This window comes from Gigantopelta aegis, chromosome 4 (assembly GCF_016097555.1).
Source record: "Gigantopelta aegis isolate Gae_Host chromosome 4, Gae_host_genome, whole genome shotgun sequence".
Classification (NCBI taxonomy): domain Eukaryota; kingdom Metazoa; phylum Mollusca; class Gastropoda; order Neomphalida; family Peltospiridae; genus Gigantopelta; species Gigantopelta aegis.
In genome coordinates, this window is record NC_054702.1 from 8,469,840 (window position 1) to 8,495,759 (window position 25,920).

The window sequence follows — 25,920 nt, forward strand, 5'->3', positions numbered from 1 at the left end:
GAAACACAATAAAATTAATATGTATTTGTGCAAAGAGATAGTTCTAACCACCAGCTTCCTGCATATGCAGCTCTTCTAGCAAACATTGCCAACAGTGTAAGCTTCAATACAATACACAATCTTTAACATGCTCTTATAGTTCGACACCATAAAATACCATCTCAACTACATTCAATGTGTTGTCAACACATTCTAAACACACCACTTTTAGAACATAACAAAAAGTTCAGTCAATTTAAGGGGCCACCAGTTTTGTATAAGAGACATTTGGAACCAAAAGTCTGCACGTACCATATTCTGTATATCAGTTGAACATCTAAATTCTGTCAAGTAGTGTTATTGAGGTAATGTCCAAAGGTGTGAGGTGAGGAATATAAATGTTTTGCTTTTAACATTTTTAAAGTGAAGCCCAAAACAATTAAATTCTGAAGACCCTTTTTCATCATGATAATGTCACCAGTTGTGATGGTTATTATTCATCTCCCCACACCATTTGAAAATCAAATTGATCATTAATTCTACATTCACTATTTATTATTACTGTAATTAATTAGATATTATGTATATTGTAAGATAGTGAAAAATACTGTGAAATGATCGGCAATACAAATCAATATTTATATTCATATGATCCACTATAACCAACCAATTGTGGCGAGTATTAAAATCCACTAATTGTGGCGAGTAATATGATCCACCAATAGTGGGAAGTACTATCATCCACCAATGGTGGCAAGTACTACGATCCACCAATGGTGGCAAGTACTACGATCCACCAATGGTGGCAAGTACTACGATCCACCAATGGTGGCCAGTACTATGATCCACCCTCCTTTCCTTCAATTGCTTGCTTGTCGTTACACCCTACAGAGGAGTGACTGAATTATCAATATGAACAATACACAAAGTGTTCTAACAATCAACATAAATATAATGTCAAATAATGTCAGCATTATGCAGTAAAATACAAAAGCAAATTTACTAGCCCAGCTGTCATCATAATGGGATATATTTGTTTAAATTTTGAATGTTGGAGAAACCCGGAATCTGCAATAAAACTGGATAGTCAGACTGGTGATAACCAATAACCTGGCTGACATCAAAATGTGACAAAAGTGTAACACTGTCACCGTTCAGGTGCGGATCCACATTTTTAAAATGTTTTTAAAAATAGTTTTAAAGGTCCTTGACAGGTGGGCGGGATAAGTTTGCATTGTTTTATGTACCCTGTAATATATATTGTTTGACCAAAAATGTAGGGGAACAGCCGAGCCCCTTAGGCCCCGCTTGAATCCACATCTGCAGTTAAAACTTGCTTTGAGGTGGGTTTATCGTAGTTGGTTTCTAATGTTTAAGAACAATTCCTTATTAATTTAACTACATAATGAAACCTTTCTTTTTGAAGAGTCAAGAGTGATCCTTTCAGAGTGAACAAAACATAATGTCATAATACAATGCATAAAGTATATGTGTATTGCACATAATTTCCAAATGCCTTGAATGATGATAGTTTTAAAAAGATCTTAGAAAAACTAGACCGGTAGAAAATAATTAATTTGCTAATAAGAATTATTATCAAATTATTTCCTTCGTGTAATAATTTCCTGTTGTCTAGTTAAAGACAATGACATGACAATTATTTGACGTTGAATATGAACTGGATAATAACAAAGGTAACTCACTTGTTATTAACACTGTATGGTGGGGAGATTTATGTTATGATTACGGTAAGCAAAATAGACACATTTCACTCATCAGTTTTTAACACTCTTTGTCACTGTACAAAATTATAAATATATCAAGTACAAATTTGAAAAAAGAATATCAAAACATAGAAAATTTGTGCTTTACAATAACTGTACATTTATCATGACAACATTCATCTCAACAATACCTGAAAATAAGTAAAAGACATTTATGCACATTTCTCACAGTAAACAATAAAATATCCCATTGTGTATAACGATAATTGCAACTCTCACTCTTGGATTCCTAATAACTCATTCCTTTGGCACAAACTCTAGATTACTTCCAAAACAACAAAACATGCATGAACAAACATTTAGAAAATATAACAACAAATATACATATATATTGTAAGACTTGTGGCCAACTAAAAATAATGCCAGTCTTTAACAAAATACAAATGAAAAACAAAGAAAACCTAGTCTTTCCAAAATACAAATGAAAACCCCCCAGAAATTGGTGATTAATACCAGTTTAAAAAAATTCAATGTTTTTGGAAAACACAAATGAAAAAACCTTGGTAATACAAAATTAGAAAACATCCGTCTTTCATAATATAATAATTTAGAAAACTTGATTTTTTAGTAATACAAATTTTGAAAACAATTCAGAATACAAAATGAAACAACTTTGGTCTTTTGGTAATACAAACTAAGAACACTCAAATCTCTTGGTAACAAAAATTAAGAAAACTTTAATGGTCTTTTGGTGATATGAACTAAGAACACTCAAATTATTTTGTAATGAAAATTAAGAAAACTGTAGACATTTCATAATACAAATCAAGAAAACTTAAAATTGTTTTGTAATTCAAACTAAAGCTGGCATTCATATAACCAGAACACAAACCGTTCTCGTATACATCATTTAGCCAATACTTTTATATAGGCTCATAATTATAATAGATGGTACATATATTATATGTAACATAATATGCTAACAAAAGTTAAAACTCTTTTTTTTAATTCTATTCTATGAAACAAAACAATAATAGCACTATTCCGAGTCACTAGTATTAACATATCTAATTTGTAATAAATAATATATACTTATGTAAATATATCTCAATATGATATCATGTCTGTACTATTTCTGTTTAACACACACACATACAGACAGACAGACAGACAGACAGACAGACATACAGAAAATCTGAATAAGTAACACACCATAAAGCAGTAATATGAAATGACATGATTTAATGTTACAACGTATAAGATGATTAAAATAATTTAAATATAGAAGTCAGAAAATGTACAAATATAGTTTGTGTTTACCAATTACTGTAAACTAATGCAAACTAAGTCCAGAGATCATTTCAGTATGATTGTACAAATAAACAAAATCTGACATACAATGTCTTTGGCAACAGTATGAAATTGCAATCTTATTATACAATGTAGTGATCTGCAGATAACAATGTATGACCATATTTCAAAGTCCTGACATGTATCATCTTGAATTAATATTGTTCAAACTGTATTAAGCTGTATCAACATGTTTCATACTGAATTAACATGTTTTAAATTCCATGTACTTGAAAAACATGTTTCTACTTGTGTTATTACATAATTTTAAATCTACATATTTTAAATGTTACCAGCATGTTTCAAATTGTTTTAACTTGTACTAACATGTATCAACTAAAATAAACATGCTTTTATGTTATTAACCTGTATTAAGATGTTTCAAATTGTACTAACATGTATCAACTTGAAACAACAAATGTTGGCCTTTACATACCTACAGACCCTGAAACCTTGATATGAATAATGTAAACCTTGCATATACTATATGAACTCTGATATATATTATTATAGATCTAAACTATCTACGATTACCTATTGTAGATATGTATTAAACAAACAGTACTGGCCAGCTTTACAAAATGGTAACAAAGAATTATAATCATAAAATGTAGCAATAATAAAATAACTTTAAAAATACATAAAAAAAAACCTGGCAGAAATGTTCAAAGCAAAAATCAGTAATACCTAAATAAATATGAAAACATACTGGTACATACATGTATATATATTACAATGTGACACATTCATTTCATAGTCACTATACTTTTTCAACATTCTTAAAGTAGACCTGATCTTAATGCCAAAAACCATACTAAATTAAAATGAGGTGGAGTTAAAAGGATATTTTGACAAGATTGTGATGGTTGTGAATCACTTTAAAAAAAACAGAAGAGAACTTGAAAAGGGCAGATACTTCATTTTGTAAGATATGACACATTTGCTGAGCAATTTAAAAGTGATATGAGAAGTTTATGAGAATTTTGCCAGTTACACATTACTAGCAGATATGTTTGGAATTTCCGAAACATTACAAAAGAAGACACTTATTAAATCTATACTTATCAATAACGTAAGTTATTAAGATTGATGACTGTCACTCTTAGCACCCTTGTTTTGGCTTCGTACACAATAAATATAATATAATTTTTTGATATGATATATTTGATGAATGATACCATTTATTATTTATTTCATCTTTGAAAGCTTAAACTTACTAACCTGTCTAAAATTATGAAAAATAAAATCATACAAAATATGGATTTGAAGTGAAATTACGGTAAGAGATGTCATATTTATTGTGTACGAAGCTGAAAAAAGACTATGAAAAGCGACTGTCATCAACCTTAACTACCAACTACCATCAGGCAATGTGATCAGCTAGTAATGAAATCTTGTAAAAACAAGATTCAACTTTATTATCAATGATCAAACCCCATCTTGTTACCATGTGAACACTGCTGAATTACATGGTATGTGTGTTTCTACCAGAAACAGGCAGTAAATATGCTAACATAACTGTCGTGTTAAAATATTATGCACAACTCTATTACATCATACATTAGCCTGAGTATAGATAATACTTATAACAGTACTTTTTACTACAATTTCATATCATGGTCATAGATCCTTGTGCGATTAGTTATGGGACTGAATAACACTGACATAATGTAGACAGTGTAAATATTTTACTTAATACAGAGATGCTGAAAACACTATGTGTTAATTAGGAGTGAGCTAATAATAAGCTATCACATGAATAACAGAGTGAAACACTGCCAGTATGATAATGTTACAGCTGCCAAGATGTCAATCTCAAAATACCCTAAAGTCAGTTGGTAGTCTGTTCATGTATTTTTTGTTTTGTTACCTGGTGTCACTTGATAGTCTAGTCACATATTCTTGAACTACAAATGAACCTAATGGTAACTTATAGTCTGTCCCATCCTACACATTTTTTTTTTTTAAATAATTTCTTTTTGGTTTGATGTAAGAAGAAAAGTAAAAGTGTTTTGGAAATAACAAACCAACCAAACTATTTGTGAGTGCAATTTAGAAAACAATTGGCTCAGATATAAATAACTTGTAGTAAATTCCATAGTGTGAAAAAAGGTGTTCCCTGTTGGATGGACTATGCTGTATATTTTCAAACAATACTCGAAATGACTGGTAGCCTAATCATGCATTCTCCAAAGGTGAATATTCTGGTAGCTTTATCCAATGTCATATAACTGCCGCGGTCGTGGCAGGCCATCGGTCTACAGGCTGGTAGGTACTGGGTTCGGATCCCAGTCGAGGCATGGGATTTTTAATCCAGATACCGACTCCAAACCCTGAGTGAGTGCTCCGCAAGGCTCAATGGGTAGGTGTAAACCACTTGCACCGACTAGTGATCCATAACTGGTTCAACAAAGGCCATGGTTTGTGCTATCCTGCCTGTGGGAAGCGCAAATAAAAGATCCCTTGCTGCCTGTCGAAAAAGAGTACCCTATGTGGCGACAGCGGGTTTCCTCTTCAAAACAGTGTCAAAATGACCATATGTTTGACGTCCAATAGCCGATGATAAGATAAAAAATCAATGTGCTCTAGTGGCGTCGTTAAATAAAACAAACTTTACTTTATAACTGCCGCAAATACAAATGAGCTGATGGCAGCATTAAGACTTTTTTTTTCCATTCTGGAAACTTTCATATACTGTCCAACGAAAGTTTTATTAAATGGCAGTCTCGTTATGTCTTTTTCAATTACAGATAAATCTACTGGTCATTCAGTCATGTATTCTCTGGTACTTTGGTCATGTATTCTTTGACTACAGTTAAATCTACTGGTAGCCTAGTCAGGTATTCTTTGACTACAGTTAAATCTACTGGTAGCCTAGATATGTATTATTTGACTACAGTTAAATCTACTGGTAGCCTAATCAGGTATTCTTTGACTACAGTTAAATCTACTGGTAGCCTAGTCATGTATTTTCTGACTACAGTTAAATCTACTGGTAGCTTAGTCATGTATCCTTTGACTACAGCTAAATCTACTGGTAGTTTAGTCATATATTCTTTGACTACAGTTAAATCTACTGGTAGCCTAGTCATGTATTATTTGACTACAGTTAAATCTACTGGTAGTTTAGTCATGTATTAGTCGACTAAGCTAAATCTACTGGTAGTCTAGTCATGTATTATTTGACTACAGTTAAATCTACTGGTAGTTTAGTCATATATTCTTTAACTACAGCTAAATCTACTGGTAGTCTAGTCATGTATTTTCTGACTACAGTTATATCTGTTTGTAGCCTAGTCATGTATTCTTTGAAAACAGTTAAATCTACTGGTAGCCTAGTCATGTATTCTTGAGCTACAATTAATCTACTGGTAGCTCAGTCATGTCTTTTTTTCAGCTACACCTGTCATGGCCAGGATTTTCTACTAAGTGTTTAGAACAACCCTAACTTTATTTGCCACCAATGTTGCTATACATCTCTAGTGATTGACTACTGCCTAGTCATGTATTTTCTAACTACAGTCAGGTAGGCTAGTCACATGTTCAGCTGAATCAAAGAGTGACATTCGCTAACAAGAGAAATACAACATGTGTTGGCAGCGATCAGAACGTGAGACATTTCGCCCTGTTAATCAGGATGGAAACAAACACAATAATAAATTGACATACAATGAAAGAAGGCTTGCTGAAGAAGATGAGTCAATCTGTACATCAGTTGAATGAGTGGTCAGTAAGAAATGAGGAGATGTGAGGAGTCGGGTGTTACCGTCACGCCACGTCCAGAAGCTGAGCCTTGTACGCACACACCACCAGTTTGGCCTGAAACACAAAACATAACAGTTGTATATGATCTCTATCAGAACTGTATGGAAGTACAGCTGAACAGCATTTTATTACATACCCATTTAATCTTACTATAGTAATAAAGACAATTGTGACTGTACAATAAAAAAATATTTTATTCAACGTGTGATACAAAATCTCGCATGCATAGTATGTGTTCACCCGAATGATGTCATGTCCCTAGACAGAAATGACGCATGTTCCTAGTCGGGATACTCAGCATTCCATCAATTACATAAAATTCAACTAACTTTTCAGACGAAGTAAGTTATGTTATTTAATTAAACTTTAGTTAATCATAATATAGAAAGGTGGTATATAATAAATATGGAACTACATTACCAGTGTGTTGCCATGTTATTTATTACTACATGGTCTCGTGGTATTATATTCTTGCGCACTATAAACTCGTGCAATAAAAAACATGGCAAAACAACTGGTATGTAGTTCTGTCTATATCTTCACCTCTGTATCTCAAGAACCCAGAATATCTCTAGATTAAGAATTTGTTCTACGACAAAATTAATTTTTACCAACAACTATTGTTTATCTCAAACTATTACAACTTTAGACTGTTGGTCCCTTCAACATTTAGATACGGTTTGATTGTACAAATATATATCGAAATGATATATTATACTGATTTGGATTTCTTAAAGTAACAGTACTAGCGAGTAATGCTTGTTTGTTTCAGGTGTATAATATATACAAGCCTTGAAATAAGCGGCCGGTCACGGTCATTGTCCGGTACAAATTTGTAACAATGTCGATTGGGCCGGTCATCATGTCCGAAGCTCGCGTTGTAGTAAAAGCCGGCTGTTTTGGAGTCGAATACACTTAATGCACCGATTAAAAAAAATATTGATTACGGGGCACTTGACAGTCCAACACGAAGTTCATCAGTCCGCATACCTGTTTAGTAGGATTTTTCATAGTCTTGATTTTGCGGGAACTTACATTGTAAAAAGTGATGTCACACATATTAGTAATTGACCTTTCGTACTTAGCATATACTTCCTGTGGCGTTTTCGTTTAAAGTTTGCAATTCAAATAGCCTCGTGGTTAACAATTAAAGGATGTTGAACAAAATAACTTCAGTCTTTGCTGTAAAAGAACAGACAGGTACCGATAATGACAAATCAATTGTCCCTGTTCCCGGTATCCGCGACGGGCAGCCGCCGATTAAATCCTACCCCCAAAATTCCCAAACGAATATCCCACATAGTAGTATCTCAAAATCTAGCACTGAATTAAAATGGCAAAAGGAGGGTTTAGTTGAAACAAATGCCTCTTTGTGGCTACAGTTTGAAGAAAACACCAAAGGCGAGGTTATACTTATGACGTGCTGGCTCTGCAAAAAATGTCAAAAAGAAATGCAGTATAATCACAATTTTTCTGACGCGTGGATCAAAGGGTCCACAAATCTGCGTGTATCAAATGCTAACGATCACTAGAATGTTACCACAAACAAGACACTGATGACATGCGTGCAGTTAGGATACGACAATTGAAATCCATGATTTCTAAAATTATAGCTCACGTCGCTCGCGGCCGGTTAGGATACAGCTTTACCACAGGACATATATTAATGCATCATAGACTAGTAAGTACATAACAATAATAAATGTCATCATTTGGTTACTATTGCCTTAATTGCTGCATTGGTTATTTAGTAATTAAATATATCAATTATTAAACAACATAAAACATAATTTATTTCCTTTTTATTTACAAGGTTTTGTAACAGGTACAATTTCTTTTATGTCAGGCACAAATTGATTGGTGCAGGACATTGTGTCAGGTACACCAATTTTTTTTTATTTCAAGGCTTGATATAAATCTAAAATTAACATATTTATGAGAATACTATACGCTAAATGGTTAATTAAAACTATTTGCACAAAATGGTCAATTAATTATTTTAATTACATGCTATGAATATTAAGTATAACAATTATTTTAAAAACATACTTTCTGAAATTGTTTTTTTACTATAAATAAACAATACTTTTAATTGTAAGATGCACAGAAAGAAAACACATTGAAAACAAATAATAGTCACAAATAACTAACATACATTGTTTGTATATTGGTAAAAACTATGCTACAGGATATAAAAATAAAACTTAAAAAAAAAAATTAAAGCTCAAAATTACTTCCGAATGAAGGTATGAAATTATCTCCCTTTACCTTCAAAACCATCAGAACAGTACAGTGATGTATCCTTATTCTTCATGACACATATTCACTAGATACAAACCAGAGAGTACTAATATTCTTCATGACACATATTCACTAGATACAAACCAGAGTACTAATATTCTTCATGACACATATTAACTAGATACAAACCAGAGAGTACTAATATTCTTCATGACACATATTCACTAGATACAAACCAGAGAATAATAATATTCTTCATGACACATATTCACTAGATACAAACCAGAGAATAATAATATTCTTCACATACCTTGGATAGTTTGTCTGTGTCTGTATGAATGACCAGTTCATTTTTTCCACGTAACAGCGGATGACAAGACAACACAAAGTTGGCATTCTGTAACAACAATTTGAACGCATAATTTATTAATATTCTACCTTTGCAAACATTTGTATGTCAAATATCAATTCGTAATAGTTTAATTCATGTTTTTGGTCCTCCCAAATCCTATATTAAATAAGCCTATGCCACAGACATAACATAAAAAAGTTAATTTTTAATACAAGTATTAAATATATCTCCAAAATATTGAATAAAAACAACTAGACAATTGATTTTGTGACTGTAGTATTTTCTGTTTTTGTTTTTATAGCAGTAATATGCATTAAAACCTGTGGATTGTATCTAATATGTAATTTTTGTCATCAAAAAGGCTCTGTTAGTCAGAAACATCTTCCAATGGAATCAAACTGAGGACTCTCTCTTTACTGATAACAAATGTTACGTCTGTAGGTCACACACGAATACTGTGTAGGGCTTTTATCAAACGGAGGACTCTCTCTTTACTGATGACAAATGTTACGTCTGTAGGTCACACACGAATACTGTGTAGGGCTTTTATCAAACTGAGGACTCTCTCTTTACTGATGACAAATGTTACGTCTGTAGGTCACACACGAATACTGTGTAGGGCTTTTATCAAACTGAGGACTCTCTCTTTACTGATGACAAGTGTTACGTCTGTAGGTCACACACGAATACTGTGTGAGTTTTTATCACACACACTCACCTCAGTCAGCGATGGTTGTCTGATCCCATTCAACACGACGCCAGTCACAGCACAGTTCCCATACAAACGACACTTGACATCAGCCGGGGAGAATTTGGCATGAGCAATGAACAGAAGAAACCCAACACCTGTTAAAAATATGTTGAGTGAAATATTACCAAAAACATCTACACAATGTAAGTGACACAGCATACATTAGGAGACAAAGCAATTAAGGCTGGGACATTTACACAGATATACAAACACTGACCACAGTGGTGTAGTGCAGGCTGTCCAGCACACCCTTATAAACAGTAGGACAAAAGTAAGAATGGAAATACAGAAAAAGTAGGACAAAAGCAGGAAAATAGAAGGAAAAAGTAGGACAAAAGTAGGAAAATAGAAGGAAAAAGGAGGGAAATAGGAGGAAAAAGTAGGACAAAAGTAGGAATGGAAATACAGAAAAAGTAGGACAAAAGTAGGACTGAAACAATATGTAGCAACATTATTCATGCTCATATGGTGTAAACTAATGTGCTTAAATCCAAAAAATGGTATTATTGAGAAGCATTTTGCTCAGTTTGTACCAGTATTTTTACAAGTATTTTTGTTATCAAACTAAGGTAAAAGCTAATGTGAAATAAAGACAATTCAAAACCCATGTGAGTGTTTCTGCCAGAAAGAAATTTTTGGATATGGCGCCATGGAATTGAATGCAACCATAGTCAACAGGGTGTATGGGGGACCTCCCTCAGAAAGAAAATGGGTTACGTTTACAGTTAGGGTTAAGAAAATCATACAGTAATGATGAGAGTAATTAATTCTGACAAAAAGTTAACTTAAAAAAAATCAAATTTTGGGTATGGCGCCATACCGTTATACCCTCTGGCAAAAACCCTGCATGTACAAATGCAGTATAGTAGTAGTAGCAGACAGCTTCATCTGAGTACTGAAAGAGCACACTACTTGGTCATATTCAAGTAACAATGGTGTGCAAGAAATTCACTTTCAGAGTATAAATTTTATATTTTGAGATTATATAGTGCAGCAAATTGGGAGATATATGTATATCTTGCAGCAAACTTTAACTTTAAAAAACTTTACACAAGCAATATACAAGCTTTAACAGCAACTTGCGACATTTTGAAACAAGAAAGTAGGAAAAACTAGGTATTTTGAAGAAAAACTAGGAAAAATAGGACAAAGACCAAAAAGTAGGTAAAAGTAGGAAAAGTAGGATCGCTGGGCAGCCTGGTAGTGATTAAGCCATTGGATTTAAGACTGGTAGGTACTGGGTTTGCATCCTGGTACTGGCTCCCACTTAAAGTGAGTTTAATGACTTATTGGATAGATGTATAGCCACTACACCGACTTCTCTCTAACTACCGGCCTCGGTGGTGTTGTGGTTAGGCCATCAGTCAACAGGCTGGTAGGTACTAGGTTCGGATCCTAGTCGAGGCATGGGATTTTTAATCCAGATACCGACTCCAAACCCTAAGTGAGTGTTCCGCAAGGCTCAATAGGTAGGTGTAAACCACTTGATCAATAACTGGTTCAACAAAGGCCATGGTTTGTGCTATCCTGCCTGTGGGAAGCGCAAATAAAAGATCCCTTGCTGCTAATCAGAAAGAGTAGACCATGAAGTGGCGACAGCGGGTTTCCTCTCAAAATCTGTGCGGTCCTTAACCATATGTCTGACGCCATATAACTGTTAATAAAATGTGTTGAGTGCGTCGTTAAATAAAACATTTCTTTCTTTTCTCTCTAATAACTAACCCACTATCCTGGACAAACTGGTGTAGCCATGCCCCCAATTACACTTCTTTTTCCCTCACTGTATCATATATTATCCTGTCATCCCATAACATGACTAATAGACCGTGTAGTTACCCCACCCCCACCCCCACCCCTACCCGACCCCCAATTTACAATCCTGACTATGCCAGTGCCTGGGCAGACATTCCAGATAGCTGAGGTTTGTGCCCAGGACATTGGATATAAGCAGAAATATCTAAATACTGTTTATTTTGTTAATAAATTCAGGGTTTGAAAAAATGCTAATAATTATATAACAACAATTTTTTTTAGTGAAAACCCCCACAAACATCGTCTAGCAATACATATATAAAATCTGACCTGGGGTGAGGGGTTCCGCCTCGTTCTTGAAAACGATAGTGAACTGTTTGTCATCACACAAGGGAAAGCACTGGAGCGGAAACAGGGCACTGATAATAGTCGCAGTGTTATTTAGAGTCAATGAAACCTGATGTTCAAACTCGGATGTCAATCTGAAAAGTGTTAAAATAAATATGAATACAGGAACCAAGGATTACACAGATGACAGTCCACTGTATATATACCAAAACACTGACAACAAGTAGCATGTAATGATGGTGTAACTGGTTGAATAAAATACAGTTCAGGCCAAATTAAATGTACATACAATGAAACTCCTATAAATCATAACCCTCTATAAACTGGAATCCCCTCAAAATCTGACATTTTTCACGATCCCTTTTTAAATATTAATACAGAAACTCTAACCAGATATTCCTTAAAACCAGACCTTTCACTTGGTCCAATCAGATTAAGAGGACTTTCAATGTACTCTGTTGTTGAAACCCTGTTTTAAACATTAATTTACTAGTTCTTCAACAGAAGTCATTAAATGTAATGACTGCAGATGAGGGAATAACAGTTAACATATCTATCTATCTATCTATACACACACACACACACACACACACACACACACACACACAAAAGACAGTACTTACTTTGATATGTGATCCACAATAATGTCCTCCACATCAGACGCTCGGAGCAGCTTAGCAAATGTCAGAGCACTATAGCCAGTCTTTGTGAGTGAGGCAAAGTTAGCACCACTTTCCAGCAGGTAACACACAATCTGCTTGTGACCACGTTTAACAGCCTGCAAAATACATGAGGCAATTCAAATCACAAATCAGCAGATAACTTATGGTTTGAATAATCTCTGTAAGCAATATTTCATGTATATAAAACCTTCTGAGAATTGAAAATTTGCATAATTTATTTATGGGTTATGCAAAATTAATATTCAGGTAACCCATTTCATTTTTGGATAACACTGTACAACCATCTCAATGATGTGCTAAATTTAATATATGAACTACTGATATATCGAAGGCTGTGGTATGTGCTATCCTGTCTGTGGGATGGTGCACATAAAAGATCCCTTCCTACTAATGGAAAAATGTAGCGGGTTTCCTCTCTAAGACTATATGTCAAAATTACCAAATGTTTGACATCCAAAAGCCAATGATTAATAAATCAATGTACTCTAGTGGTGTCGTTAAACAAAACAGACAGACTTTTTTATTTGTGGTCTAACACCCAATTGTTGTGACACTAATATATATGCTGCTACATTGTATGAAGGCTACAGCTACACAAACCAGCAACAGAAAGACAGGCAAACAAGCACATACCATGACCTTAATGGGATAACACAATTAGATCCACTGAAGGGATCAATCTTACCACACATCACACATCAGTTTTAAAAGTTTTGTTTTGTTTAATGATACCACAAGAGCACATTGATTTATTCATCATTGGCATATAATTAATGTTATTGGAAACCCACTACATTTTTCCATTGGCAACAAGGAATATTTTGTACTTTTTCACAAACAGGACAGTACATATATGGCCTTTAATACAGCGCTGGATTTATAAGTGGGCAAAGGGAGCAACTGCCCCTGGCCCCCCCTGCCAGAGGGGCCCCCTAGACTAAGGACTTCCTTTATTAAAAGAAATGTAATAATTATAAAATTAGTTAATTTTTTTATTTGCCATGTAATTTAATTTCTATGTTGAGGGGCCCCCGAACCTGAAGTCCCCCGGGCCCCCGAAGGTCTAAATCCGGCCCTGCTTTCATGTACCAGACATATGGGGCACTGGTTGGGACAGGAAAAAACCTTGAATCCACTAAGCAAGAAATCCAGTAAAAAGAAAGGAAGGAAAATGTTTTATTTGACGACGCACTCAAAACATTTTATTTACGGTTATATGGTGTTGGACAAAAGGACCACACAGATATTGAGGGAGGAAACCCGTTGTCGCCACTTCATGGGCTACTCTTTTCGATTATCAGCGAGGGATCTTTTATATGCTCCATCCCACAGACAGGGTAGTACATGCCACGGACTTTAATATACCAGTCGTAGTGCACTGGCTGGAACGAGAAATAGTAACAGATGAAAACTAAGAGGCTAGCAGGTAAGAAGAAGACAGTAATGCAAACCTTCATAAGAGGAGTTTCCCCGGCGTTGTTATCTAGATTGACATTGGCTCCCATCTCCACCAGAAGAGCCACGGTACAGATGTGAGCCTGAAACAAGTTTAAAATTAGTTCATCATTTAACGATAGACCACATGTTGCTCACAACTAAATATTAAATAAAATAAACAGCTGTAATTAAAATATAAATGACTGTCTGAAGTCTTTAATATTCAAAATTCAAGATATATTAACAAATATCTTGTCCAACATCTACAAAAAACCCTTAATTTTTAAAATATAATTTTCACCTGTTAATATCCACACAAAAAACAATAATATAATGGTATAATTTTTACTTGTTCGTATTATTATAATAAACACCTTAATAGTCATTCTCACCTTTTCACACAATGAACACCAAGGTCCTAATTCATTAAGCTCTCACAACTTTGTGATCTAGTAGTGCAATGGAAAAATACTTGCAAAGACAATGCATGTGCTTAAGAGAGCTTTCTGAATTAGGCCCTTGATTTGCCATTTTCACCTGTTCATATTCACACAGTGAACTCCTGAATTGTCATTCTCACCTGTTCATATCCACACAGTGAACTCCTGAATTGTCATTCTCACCTGTTCATATCCACACAGTGAACTCCTGAATTGTCATTCTCACCTGTTCATATCCACACAGTGAACTCCTGAAATGTCATTCTCACCTGTTCATATCCACACAGTGAACTCCTGAATTGTCATTCTCACCTGTTCATATCCACACAGTGAACTCCTGAAATGTCATTCTCACCTGTTCATATCCACACAGTAAACTCCTGAATTGTCATTTTCACCTGTTCACATGCACACAATAAACATCTAAAATTTTGTTCTCACCTGTTCACATGTATACAATAATCGTCTGTAATTTTATTATCAACTGTTCACATGCACACAATGAATATCTGTAATTTTGTACTCACCTGTTCACACGTACACAATGAACATCTGTACTTTTGTACTCACCTGTTTACATGTACACAATGAACATCTGTACTTTTGTACTCACCTGTTCACACGTACACAATGAACATCTGTAATTTTGTTCTCACCTGTTCACACGTACACAATGAATATCTGTACTTTTGTACTCACCTGTTCACATGCTGTTGTGAGGGCAGTGTTTCCTTGTTTCTGTTGAGCATTAATTTTAGCACCATTACAGAGAAGCACTTCGGCTATGTCATCATAATCTGGGAAACAAGATCAAGCAAATCAAACCAAAGTACATGTTGACATAGCTTATCCAAACATTAAGTCTCAGTTAAAACATTATTTTGTGCATTCATAATATAATGACTGTGTTGATCTTTAAACATGTGCCAACTACAACATTATAGCTTTATCTTGCCTTCCAACGTCACTGAGATGAGATAAAGCATTTAGTATTGTAGATTGGCCAGTCCAAAAACTGGTTTGCAATTAACAATTACTGTAATAAATAGTGTTTAACCAAAATATTTAGAACATGGTTTAAAGTCGTTACATGTACTGGGACTGGTTTCATATTCCCGAACTGGCTCCAGTACAGATGTGTTGAGCCAACCTCCTCACTGTCCATTAATCTCTGTATTCCCCCCCTTTCTCTGTTTCAGAGTTTGTATCCAGAAAAGGCACTCAAACAAAAACTACATTCTAACAACCATTGTGTATCGGCCTCAGTGGTGTCGTGGTTAAGCCATCGGATATAAGGTTGGTAGGTACCGAGTTCACAGCCCGGTACTGACTCCCACCCAGAGCGAATTTTAATGACTCAATGGGTAGGTTTATGACCACTAAATCAACTTCTCTCTCACTAACCACCAACCGACTGTCCTGAACAACAGCCCAGGACAGTGTGCTGGAACCTTGTTGGATATAAGCATAAAAATAAGTTGAATGAAAATACTGTGTTGGGACAGACAACCAGGATAGTATGGTAAAACTTCAATTAGATACAAGTTCAAATATGAACTGAAATGTCTTAGAGGAAACCAGCTACATTTTTCAATTAGTAGAAAGGGATCTTTCATATGCACCATCCCATAGACATAGGCTAGCACATACCACAGCCTTTAATATACCAGTCATGGTGCACTGGGTGAAACGAGAAATAGCTCAATGAGCCCACTGATGGGGATCGATCCCAGACTGACTGTGCATCAAATGAGCGCTTTACCAAGTGCTGAGCTACGTCTCGTCCCTTAAAGTAAAATAACTCACTCTTAAGGACGGCATGCATAAGCAGAGTGTTTCCATTGTCGTCTGGCTGCTCTATGTCAAACAGACAGTCTGCGTCGAACGCTCGCTTTATCAGGTCATAGTCGCCTCCCACCACTGCCTGCTGCAGTTCGTCTGAAAAAACACAGGTCAATTTCACATCATGCGCACCAAACATCAAGTTGCAATATTTATACGCATGCATTGTTTTCATTGCAGATACCAAAAGTTGTTTGCGAAATTTACTTGTCACACAAAAAGGTGTGTATTTTTTAGAGAAAAAAAAACATGTCACAGTATTAATTTATAGTAGTTAAATTGACTTGCATTACAAGTACAGACACATGTTTTAATCTTACTGTTCTTTGTCTAATGCGGTTCAACGTATCAACCTATATCAAGACCACATTACTACTATACGTGTATATTCTTCAAAACCATTTAATATAGTTCACATTGACTTGCATTATTCAACAACATGGAAGAAGCTCACTTACCATCAGTCAAATGTACAATACCGGGCGAGTGTATAAGCTGCAACAGAAAACATTTACATGTATTTATTCTGTTAAAATATTGAACACAAAAAATCCCTTCAAAAGCCGCAATACAGTAATTCCTCCAAAATATGAATTCAGAAATAATACACAAATTTGTTTGAAATACAGTCAAATCAATATTAATAAAATAACAGCTGGCTCATCCAGATTTCAAGATTTTAAATTTTGCAGAAAATACTTTTTCATTTCTGTAAGGCTCACAGATTCTATTTAATAGTATATGTGTGTTGGGGGGGGGGGGGGGGGGGGGGTGTCCTACAGTCAGAGTGATAAAATCTGTGTGCCCACTGTCTAAACTTGCAACAGGGGGTTCAGGGGCATGCTACTCTGAGAAAAATTTATCTGCTGATGTTCAACTACAGAATTTTTAAGTCTTTTGAGCACAACAGGAAAACATGTGTGTGTGTGGGGGGGGGGGGGGTGCAGGCATGGTCTGACCCATGACACTAACGGCCACTGGTAGTAGGGGAGTATAATAGATGGTTACAAATGGTCTGACCCATGGCACTAACTAATGACTGCTAATAATAGGAGAGTATAACAGGTTAATAGGCAAAAAGCTGATGGGAAATGGCATGCGTGTGGCACATATAGCCACAAGAGACAACTTTTTGTGGTTGGAGAGACATGGACTGGGATGTGTAGGTGGACAGCAAAAACTTGAAAAATAGGAAATGCCAGATTGAGAAGAAATGAAGAAATGAGATGGAAATTAGAGGAGAGAAAGGAAAGTGGGATAAACAATTTTTATAATTAATATTATTATATTTGCATAATATTAAATAATAATAATATTTTATTATAAATACTGGTACCTGTTGTTCCAACTCATCAAGGTCAATATCATCTAACTCAATGTCAAATCCAAGGTCAAATACTGAAAAACAAAAAACAAAGATCTATGCTAATACATTATTTAACAATTATAATTAAAAAATATAAATAAATAAGACATAAAATCTTGTTAATAATCAAATAATTTATTCTCTGAAATAAAACTAATCTTCACAACTTATAACAAAGTTCACATCAATATTAGATAATAATGTTTAACACAGCAAATACGTTTATGTAATTTCAATTATTTACACCAAACTTTCTATCAAGTTAAAAAATATAATTTTTTTAATATTTCTATCATATCACATCATGACTTTTGTACACTGTTGAAAATTGCACCCACCTTTGTCCATTTGGGTCTTATTTTCTGGTAGAATAGGAAGCAGTGAACCACTCAAAATCTTCTCCAGAGGTTGGGATATTTCAGACGAGTCTTTACGACGCGTCACTTTACTAGCGTTTTTTTCGTCTTTATGTCCCGACGTTGACGATTTTGATGATAACAATGCACAAATCCCAGAACTTACAGGAACCGTTTTACTGACGTCTATGCTAATGTTTTCCTTCCCAGAGGAGGAAGATTTGTTTGAAGTTTTGGCTGCCGATTCGGGTGTTATCTGCCCCTTGTGTGATTCTTTATCCGACGTAGATCGCTTCCTGTGGTGATGTTTAGACTCATGTTTCACACTCCTGTCCGACCGCGGTTCTTCTGTGGACTTGTGGCGATGTTTGCTGTGTTTTTTAACACTGTCAGTTCTGTGATGAGATGTACTGCTGCTTGGATTAGGATTTGAATATTTATCAACACTTTTACGAGGAGACAGTTTATCTGGACATTCCAGTCTCAAAGATATATCATGCTGAGTTTTCTGAAGGAAGGAAAAAAAAAAAAAAAAAAAACCCAAACATTTAAAATGTTCATATGTCAAAAATTTACAAAGAAGATTGTGGCAATCAGCATTTAGGTTTTAAAATGTAATTTACAGTAATAGCCAAATTTTCAAGATTTAACAATATTTAACAATTTACAATAAATGTGGATGTTTAGCTGTATAATGTATGTGCTCATATCATATTTTGTTTGCATTTAAGACTTACATGTACACACATCTAAAATGTATGTGCAATGATAACCTAAATTTGAACCTAAATGTTTTTTAATAGATAAACACACACTTCACAGAGACAAAAGAAAATGCTGCAAAAAACCCAGTCTATTTCTAATTCTTTAATATAAACATTTTAAAAGCTGGTTAAAATTTACACAAAGTAAAGAGCCACTGTTTAATATTACAACACTAAGCCATTATATATTATACACTACTATTTACTAGATGCTTGATTATTTACTGAGGTAAATGCTGCATGAAACCAGTCTATTTCTAATACTAGTTTAAAAGTTGGTTGACCGAATGTATGAATGAATGAATAAATGAATGAATGACTTAATGTATAAATGAATGAATGAATGAATGAATGAATGAATGAAAGAATGAATAACAATGTATATTTAATGACATTGCAGCATAAAAATAAATATTGGCTATTGAGTGCCAAACAAAGGTAATATGATTATTTCCATTAAAAATAAAAATTGTATAATTATGTAAACCGAGACTTGCATATATATATGGAATGAAATGAAAAAAACAAATTTAAGACACTAAACAAAGCCAGAGTATTTCATATACCAATATTGTAAGTTTTCTGAAAATTAATAAATATTAAGGGTTATTTGTGTCACCCCCACCCCCCAAATAAAAAACTGATCAAGCTAAGTAAGAAAATATTTTCTTCTACCATTTAAATTTACAAGTTCGGTAAAGAGGAGGATAAAAAAAACCTAAATTCTTAGTATTAATTAAGTTACCTTCAAGTTATCACAGTTCTTTATGCATGTCTTGGCCTCGTTCCTGTCTTGAAAGCTGGATTCATCGAGAGATGATGTGGAGATGTCCATCGGCTCTGCTTGGGAAATATCACAGGAAGCTGTCGACTTATTCCGCTCATCGTAACACTCACCTGATGCAGCATCTTTATCGCAACTCTCTTTCTCTATCTCATCTAAAACTGAACACTCTTTCTCTGTCTCATTGTCTAAAACTGAACTCTCTTTTTCAGTGTTGTTATTTAAAACAAAACTCTCTTTTTCACTGTCGTTATGTGAAACTAAACTGAATTTGTCATTGTTGTTATTCGTAACTGAATTCTGTTTGTCATCGTTGTTATTTGAAACTGTGATATTATTTGTGTTTGAATCAGTAACCGATTCTTTGTCTACATCAGAGCTGCCATCTTCCGACTCACTACAACTGTTAGCACTCGAAGACAGCATTATGAATTCATTAGATTTAATTCGACATCTCAGTCTCTTTCTAGATTTAGTTTTCAAGTGACTGTCTTTCTTTGGGCTCTTATATTTTTCTCTCTGACGCTTCAAACGTTTCTTTCTAGAGCTGCTATCATTTGTATTCTGAGGGGATTTCACATTTTCGTTTTCATCTTTCGACGACTTTGTCTTAAACTGATCTTTGAAAGATACTGGCCTTGCTGCTCGACATTCACCTTTGACCCTGGAGTACATGTCTGTGGTAAACAAATTTATACGACCTTCTTCAAGGTCTTTCCAGAACGTGTCCTTGAGAGTTGAGCCTGAAGATGTTGGATCAGTGTTAGATGACGGGATAGACTCATCATCTGTTGACTGTTCATCTGATAAGACTTTACCTGCCATTAGAGCCTGCAAGAACACAACAAAATGCAGCTTAACAACACAACTCAATCATTAACAAGGGACATGACGTAGCCCAGTGGTAAAGTGCCCGCTTGATGAGCAGTCGGTTTGGGATCAATCCCTGCCCATTAGGCTATTTCTCGTTCCAGCCAGTGCACCACAACTGGTATATCAAAGGCTGTGGTATGTGCTATCTTATCTGTGGGATGGTGCATATAAAAGATCCCTTGCTACTAATGGAAAAATGTTGCAGGTTTCCCCTCTAAGACTATGTCAAAATTACCAAATGTTTGACATCCAATAGCCGATGATTACTAAATCAATGTGCTCTAGTGGTGTCGTTAAACAAAAACAAACTTTTAACTCATTAACAAGGTTCATACAATCATTCAAATTCCATGACTTTGCACATTTTAACACATTTTCCAGAATTGTCAAACCTTTTTCTGCACCTAACTGATGTGTGTATCCAGGATAGCAGCTTGAACCGTATGTGAATTTAATTATAACCATACAAAATTAAATGTATAAAAACAAGAAACATAATTTTCTGCCACACAAAATGCTATTGGCATTGTGCAAGGAAGAACTGAATAATCCAAGTTAATCTGACAACCACTGGGCTCTGACAAAACCTCGTTACTTAACCTGAGCCCCAACGATGTCAAACACTCTTAAGACTTTTTCAGCCTCTTATAATTAGTAACCTATGTACATGTAATTAATGCCTAGGCTTGAAGGTTTAATAATACATGTAGTTAATTTTCAATGGGTTTTTATATGTATGCAGAGGCATGTTTAGGAGGGCGAGCGATTGTGTGCGTTCGCCAACTGAAAACATGTCTCAAACTATAATCTTTCTAAAAATTAATTTCCAAGATTTTGGGGTATGTAATTTTACCCTCTGGCAGGAACCCTGACCCCAAGCCCATAGTTATCATCAGTGGTTGAATGCTCGCCTATGACATGACTGATCTTTTAATCGATCAGGATGCCTCATTCTTCAATCGAATGTCGTCCCATAAGCAGCTATTGAATCAGTTCAGATAAAAATATTTGTTACATTAGTATATTTATGGCGTGTTCCCAATTGTCAACATTTGAACAATCATATAAAGAGTAATCATTTTGCTACTACTTTCCCTTCCTTAAAGTGTACATGTATACAAAAGGTAGATTTTGTAAGACATATTTTATCAAGATTTCCTTTTTATTACTCGCCTCTATTAACACATACTGTTTTACACAGGAACGTTTTATTTTCAAAATCTTGTCAATATTCCTAGTCAACTGAAGATTGATTAGCAACTACTGTTTAATACTTTTAAATTGTGTAGCAATCTCTGAAAGTTGCACAGTGAATCGCAAAGCAATACTGAATAAAATGTTCCCTGCATACACACAGTATTTGTTTTGTACACTTTTGATATTGACGATAATTGTGAACATCGACCGTTAAAAGTACAAAAAATAGTTCACCATTCTTTTCTTGCGTTCTTCCGATCTCTGTTTCTTTCTGATTTCTGTCTGCCGTTCATATTCCTCCACCATGTCCAGACAGCTGACAAGGTTCTCGACAGGTTCCCATGTGTCGTTCAGAGACGTGTAGCCCTTCCATCTCACCCGAAACAGCTTTTTATCCTACATAAACAAGAATGGAAAACATAGAAACTCATCTGTTGATGTGTATCCTTTACATCTCACACAAAACAGCTTTTTATCCTACATAAACAAGAACGGAAAACATAGAAACTCATCTATTGATGTGTATCCTTTACATCTCACACAAAACAGCTTTTCATCCTACATAAACAAGAATGGAAAACATAAAAACTCATCTATTGATGTGTATCCTTTACATCTCACACAAAACAGCTTTTCATCCTACATAAACAAGAACGGAAAACATAGAAACTCATCTATTGATGTGTATCCTTTACATCTCACACAAAACAGCTTTTCATCCTACATAAACAAGAACGGAAAACATAGAAACTCATCTATTGATGTGTATCCTTTACATCTCACACAAAACAGCTTTTCATCCTACATAAACAAGAACGGAAAACATAGAAACTCATCTATTGATGTGTATCCTTTACATCTCACACAAAACAGCTTTTCATCCTACATAAACAAGAACGGAAAACATAGAAACTCATCTATTGATGTGTATCCTTTACATCTCACACAAAACAGCTTTTCATCCTACATAAACAAGAACGGAAAACATAGAAACTCATCTATTGATGTGTATCCTTTACATCTCACACAAAACAGCTTTTCATCCTACATAAACAAGAACGGAAAACATAGAAACTCATCTATTGATGTGTATCCTTTACATCTCACACAAAACAGCTTTTCATCCTACAAAAACGTGAACAGAAAACATAAAAACTCATCTATTGATGTGTATCCTTTACATCTCACACAAAACAGCTTTTCATCCTACATAAACGTGAACAGAAAACATAAAAACTCATCTATTGATGTGTATCCTTTACATCTCACACAAAACAGCTTTTCATCCTACACAAACGTGAACAGAAAACATAAAAACTCATCTATTGATGTGTATCCTTTACATCTCACACAAAACAGCTTTTCATCCTACATAAACGTGAACAGAAAACATAGAAACTCATCTATTGATGTGTATCCTTTACATCTCACACAAAACAGCTTTTCATCCTACATAAACGTGAACAGAAAACATAAAAACTCATCTATTGATGTGTATCCTTTACATCTCACACAAAACAGCTTTTCATCCTACACAAACGTGAACAGAAAACAGAAACTCATCTATTGATGTGTATCCTTTACATCTCACCTGATACAGCATTTTATCCAGCAATCACTGTATACATTGGCAAGATATGATGACTAGATAAATTTCTATATTTTCAATCACTGACCAAAAATATAGGTCATGTGACATAAACCCGACTTGACTCGAGTTTTTCATAGTAGATTTTCAACAAACATATTCTTTAAATCATTTGTTTAAGTACAGTAAATACAAACAACTTTTAGTTTTGCGATAACAATACAAAACTTGTATATGTATTTATGAATTAAGAGTTTAGGAACGCTTTTTTAATGTGACAGAATTTAGCTAGCTTCTTACAAATAATGACGTCATGTATTTTGAATGATGTCATACGGCAAAAGCCTTGCTAGGTTGACAATACTCGATTTGCATACACAAAACTGCAATAAATAATGATTTTCCGAATATTCCTGTAGGACTGCAGAATAAAAGAAATAACTGGTTACTGTCTTAAGATATCGGCTTTATCCTGCTCAGGTCGAATGGCGTATGCATTCGTCATTCTAACCTTCGCAGGATAAAGCCAATATCTTAAGACAGTAATCAGTTATTCCCTATTTATCCTACACAAACAATAAAAGAAAACATAGAAAGATATACCTGTACTTGTAACTCATCACTATATATAAAGTCAGGGCATTATATCTCACTACTATGGGCACAACAGGGGCTTTTGTCTTTTTCGAGTTGTCAATATTCAAACATGCATTTCAAGTTATTTTAATCTAATTAAACTTAATATTTCAGTGATTTTGAGGTGAGCACATTTGTACTTAATTTGGGTGTGATTATTTTGGGCACATGTATTTTGGACACAATGTTTATCGCCTCGACTTTGATACAATTTGAAGCCCTGGGATGTGTGGGATTTTTCTTGGTTCAAATCCAAAAATATCCATTTGTGTTAGTTAATGAAATTCACTACTTGTTTTGAACATTGTAAATAGTGTGTGTGTTTGTGTGTGTGTTTGTGTGCACATGGTATATGCAGATCTATGTTAGTTTGTTGATAAACAAATCAATATTTGTTTCATCTTGCGAAAGTCCACACTCAAAAGCAACTGGCTGTATCGATCAGCACCTCCATATTATATGTACTCTCAGGTTTCTTCCTGTAGTGAGTATATTATTGGTTAATATGTGAAATATCTGTTATCGGCGAACTCGAAAATTATCAACATAATGGTATTTAACATCAAATATCTAGGGAAATTGTTGTATTAGAGCGAGAATCTTTGCCTACTCGTCAGTATGCAGACATTCCGTGTTTTCGCTATACAGTTATATTAGACATCAAACATCTATCATAACCGTCCAGCTGTCAAACAGCACAGTACACAGTCTAGCAGTTTCACAGAGGACAGCACATATCATGACCTTTGATACACCAGTCTTGGAGCACTGGTTGGGATGGAAAAAACCCAATTTGATAATGCGTCCACTGAGGTGGTTCAAAGATGAGATATAATCCATGATGATTCTGTTCTTAAATGGCTAAAAACATTCAATATAACATTTCTATTGCAAATCTTTTCTTTGATGATTATTAATGCATCTGAATGTAAACAAATTTTTTGTAGTTAATAGAACTGTTCAATTTACTAGAAATTGATTTGAACTGAAATTCTGTAAATATATCCAATATATACTGTACATGAAGAAAAAACAATGGTGCCACGATGTCTTGTCATCGACCTTAGGGTCAATGACTTTAAGAATAGGTAAATTAGGTTGAATATTGAATAATTTATTTATTATTATTTATTTTTTTTAAATTAAATTTTTTAACATAAGATTTTGAAAGCCACACAACTGATGAGTGGCGAAACATTAGAGTTTGAAGCAGAAAGACATCCCGTCATTGTGGGAGAGGAACAAAGGACGTTCCAACAGACACTCCCTGACTGACAGCGAACGTCGATGACAGCCACGGTGCGTTACATATGCTGCAAATCCTTGGAAAAGGATCGAATTTCAAAACAACTTTTCCCACTTACATTTCCAGCATTGCGCATTCCGACGATTTTATCCACTTCGTACAATTCTTCCTGTTCACTTTCATCGTCGCTTACAACATCTTCGTCGTCGCTGTCACTGTCAACTTCCATTTCTTCTGTCACCGCTGATCTAACTCCCTCTTCGTCGGCCATTTTGGACATTGTCAGGTTTATGTCAAAAGTCAAGGGCATGCGCATTTGTTTGTTATGGTGTAAGAGCGTAGTGTAGTGTTGCCATCTGTCAGAAAACATCACTGATGGAGGACTAATTAATTGGGTTGTTAATAAAACACGGTTAACAAAATATCATAATAATTAGTAGTATTGT

General features: G+C 34.7%; 1 protein-coding gene across 1 annotated transcript; it reads right to left on the bottom strand.

The window, feature by feature from the left end:
* Nucleotides 1-5,590: 5,590 nt before the first annotated feature.
* On the bottom strand, nucleotides 5,591-25,720 carry LOC121372092 (M-phase phosphoprotein 8-like). Its single transcript, XM_041498354.1, has 14 exons — nucleotides 25,593-25,720; nucleotides 22,239-22,400; nucleotides 19,896-20,765; nucleotides 18,369-18,894; nucleotides 18,001-18,062; nucleotides 17,123-17,159; nucleotides 16,629-16,760; nucleotides 15,522-15,619; nucleotides 14,397-14,483; nucleotides 12,886-13,040; nucleotides 12,245-12,396; nucleotides 10,130-10,257; nucleotides 9,370-9,456; nucleotides 5,591-6,872 (listed from the first exon to the last, which is right to left on the bottom strand). The coding sequence occupies exons 1-14, from the start codon at nucleotides 25,701-25,703 to the stop codon at nucleotides 6,822-6,824; spliced, it is 2,658 nt and encodes an 885-aa protein (XP_041354288.1). The 5' UTR covers nucleotides 25,704-25,720; the 3' UTR covers nucleotides 5,591-6,821.
* Between the last annotated feature and the right edge of the window lie 200 nt (nucleotides 25,721-25,920).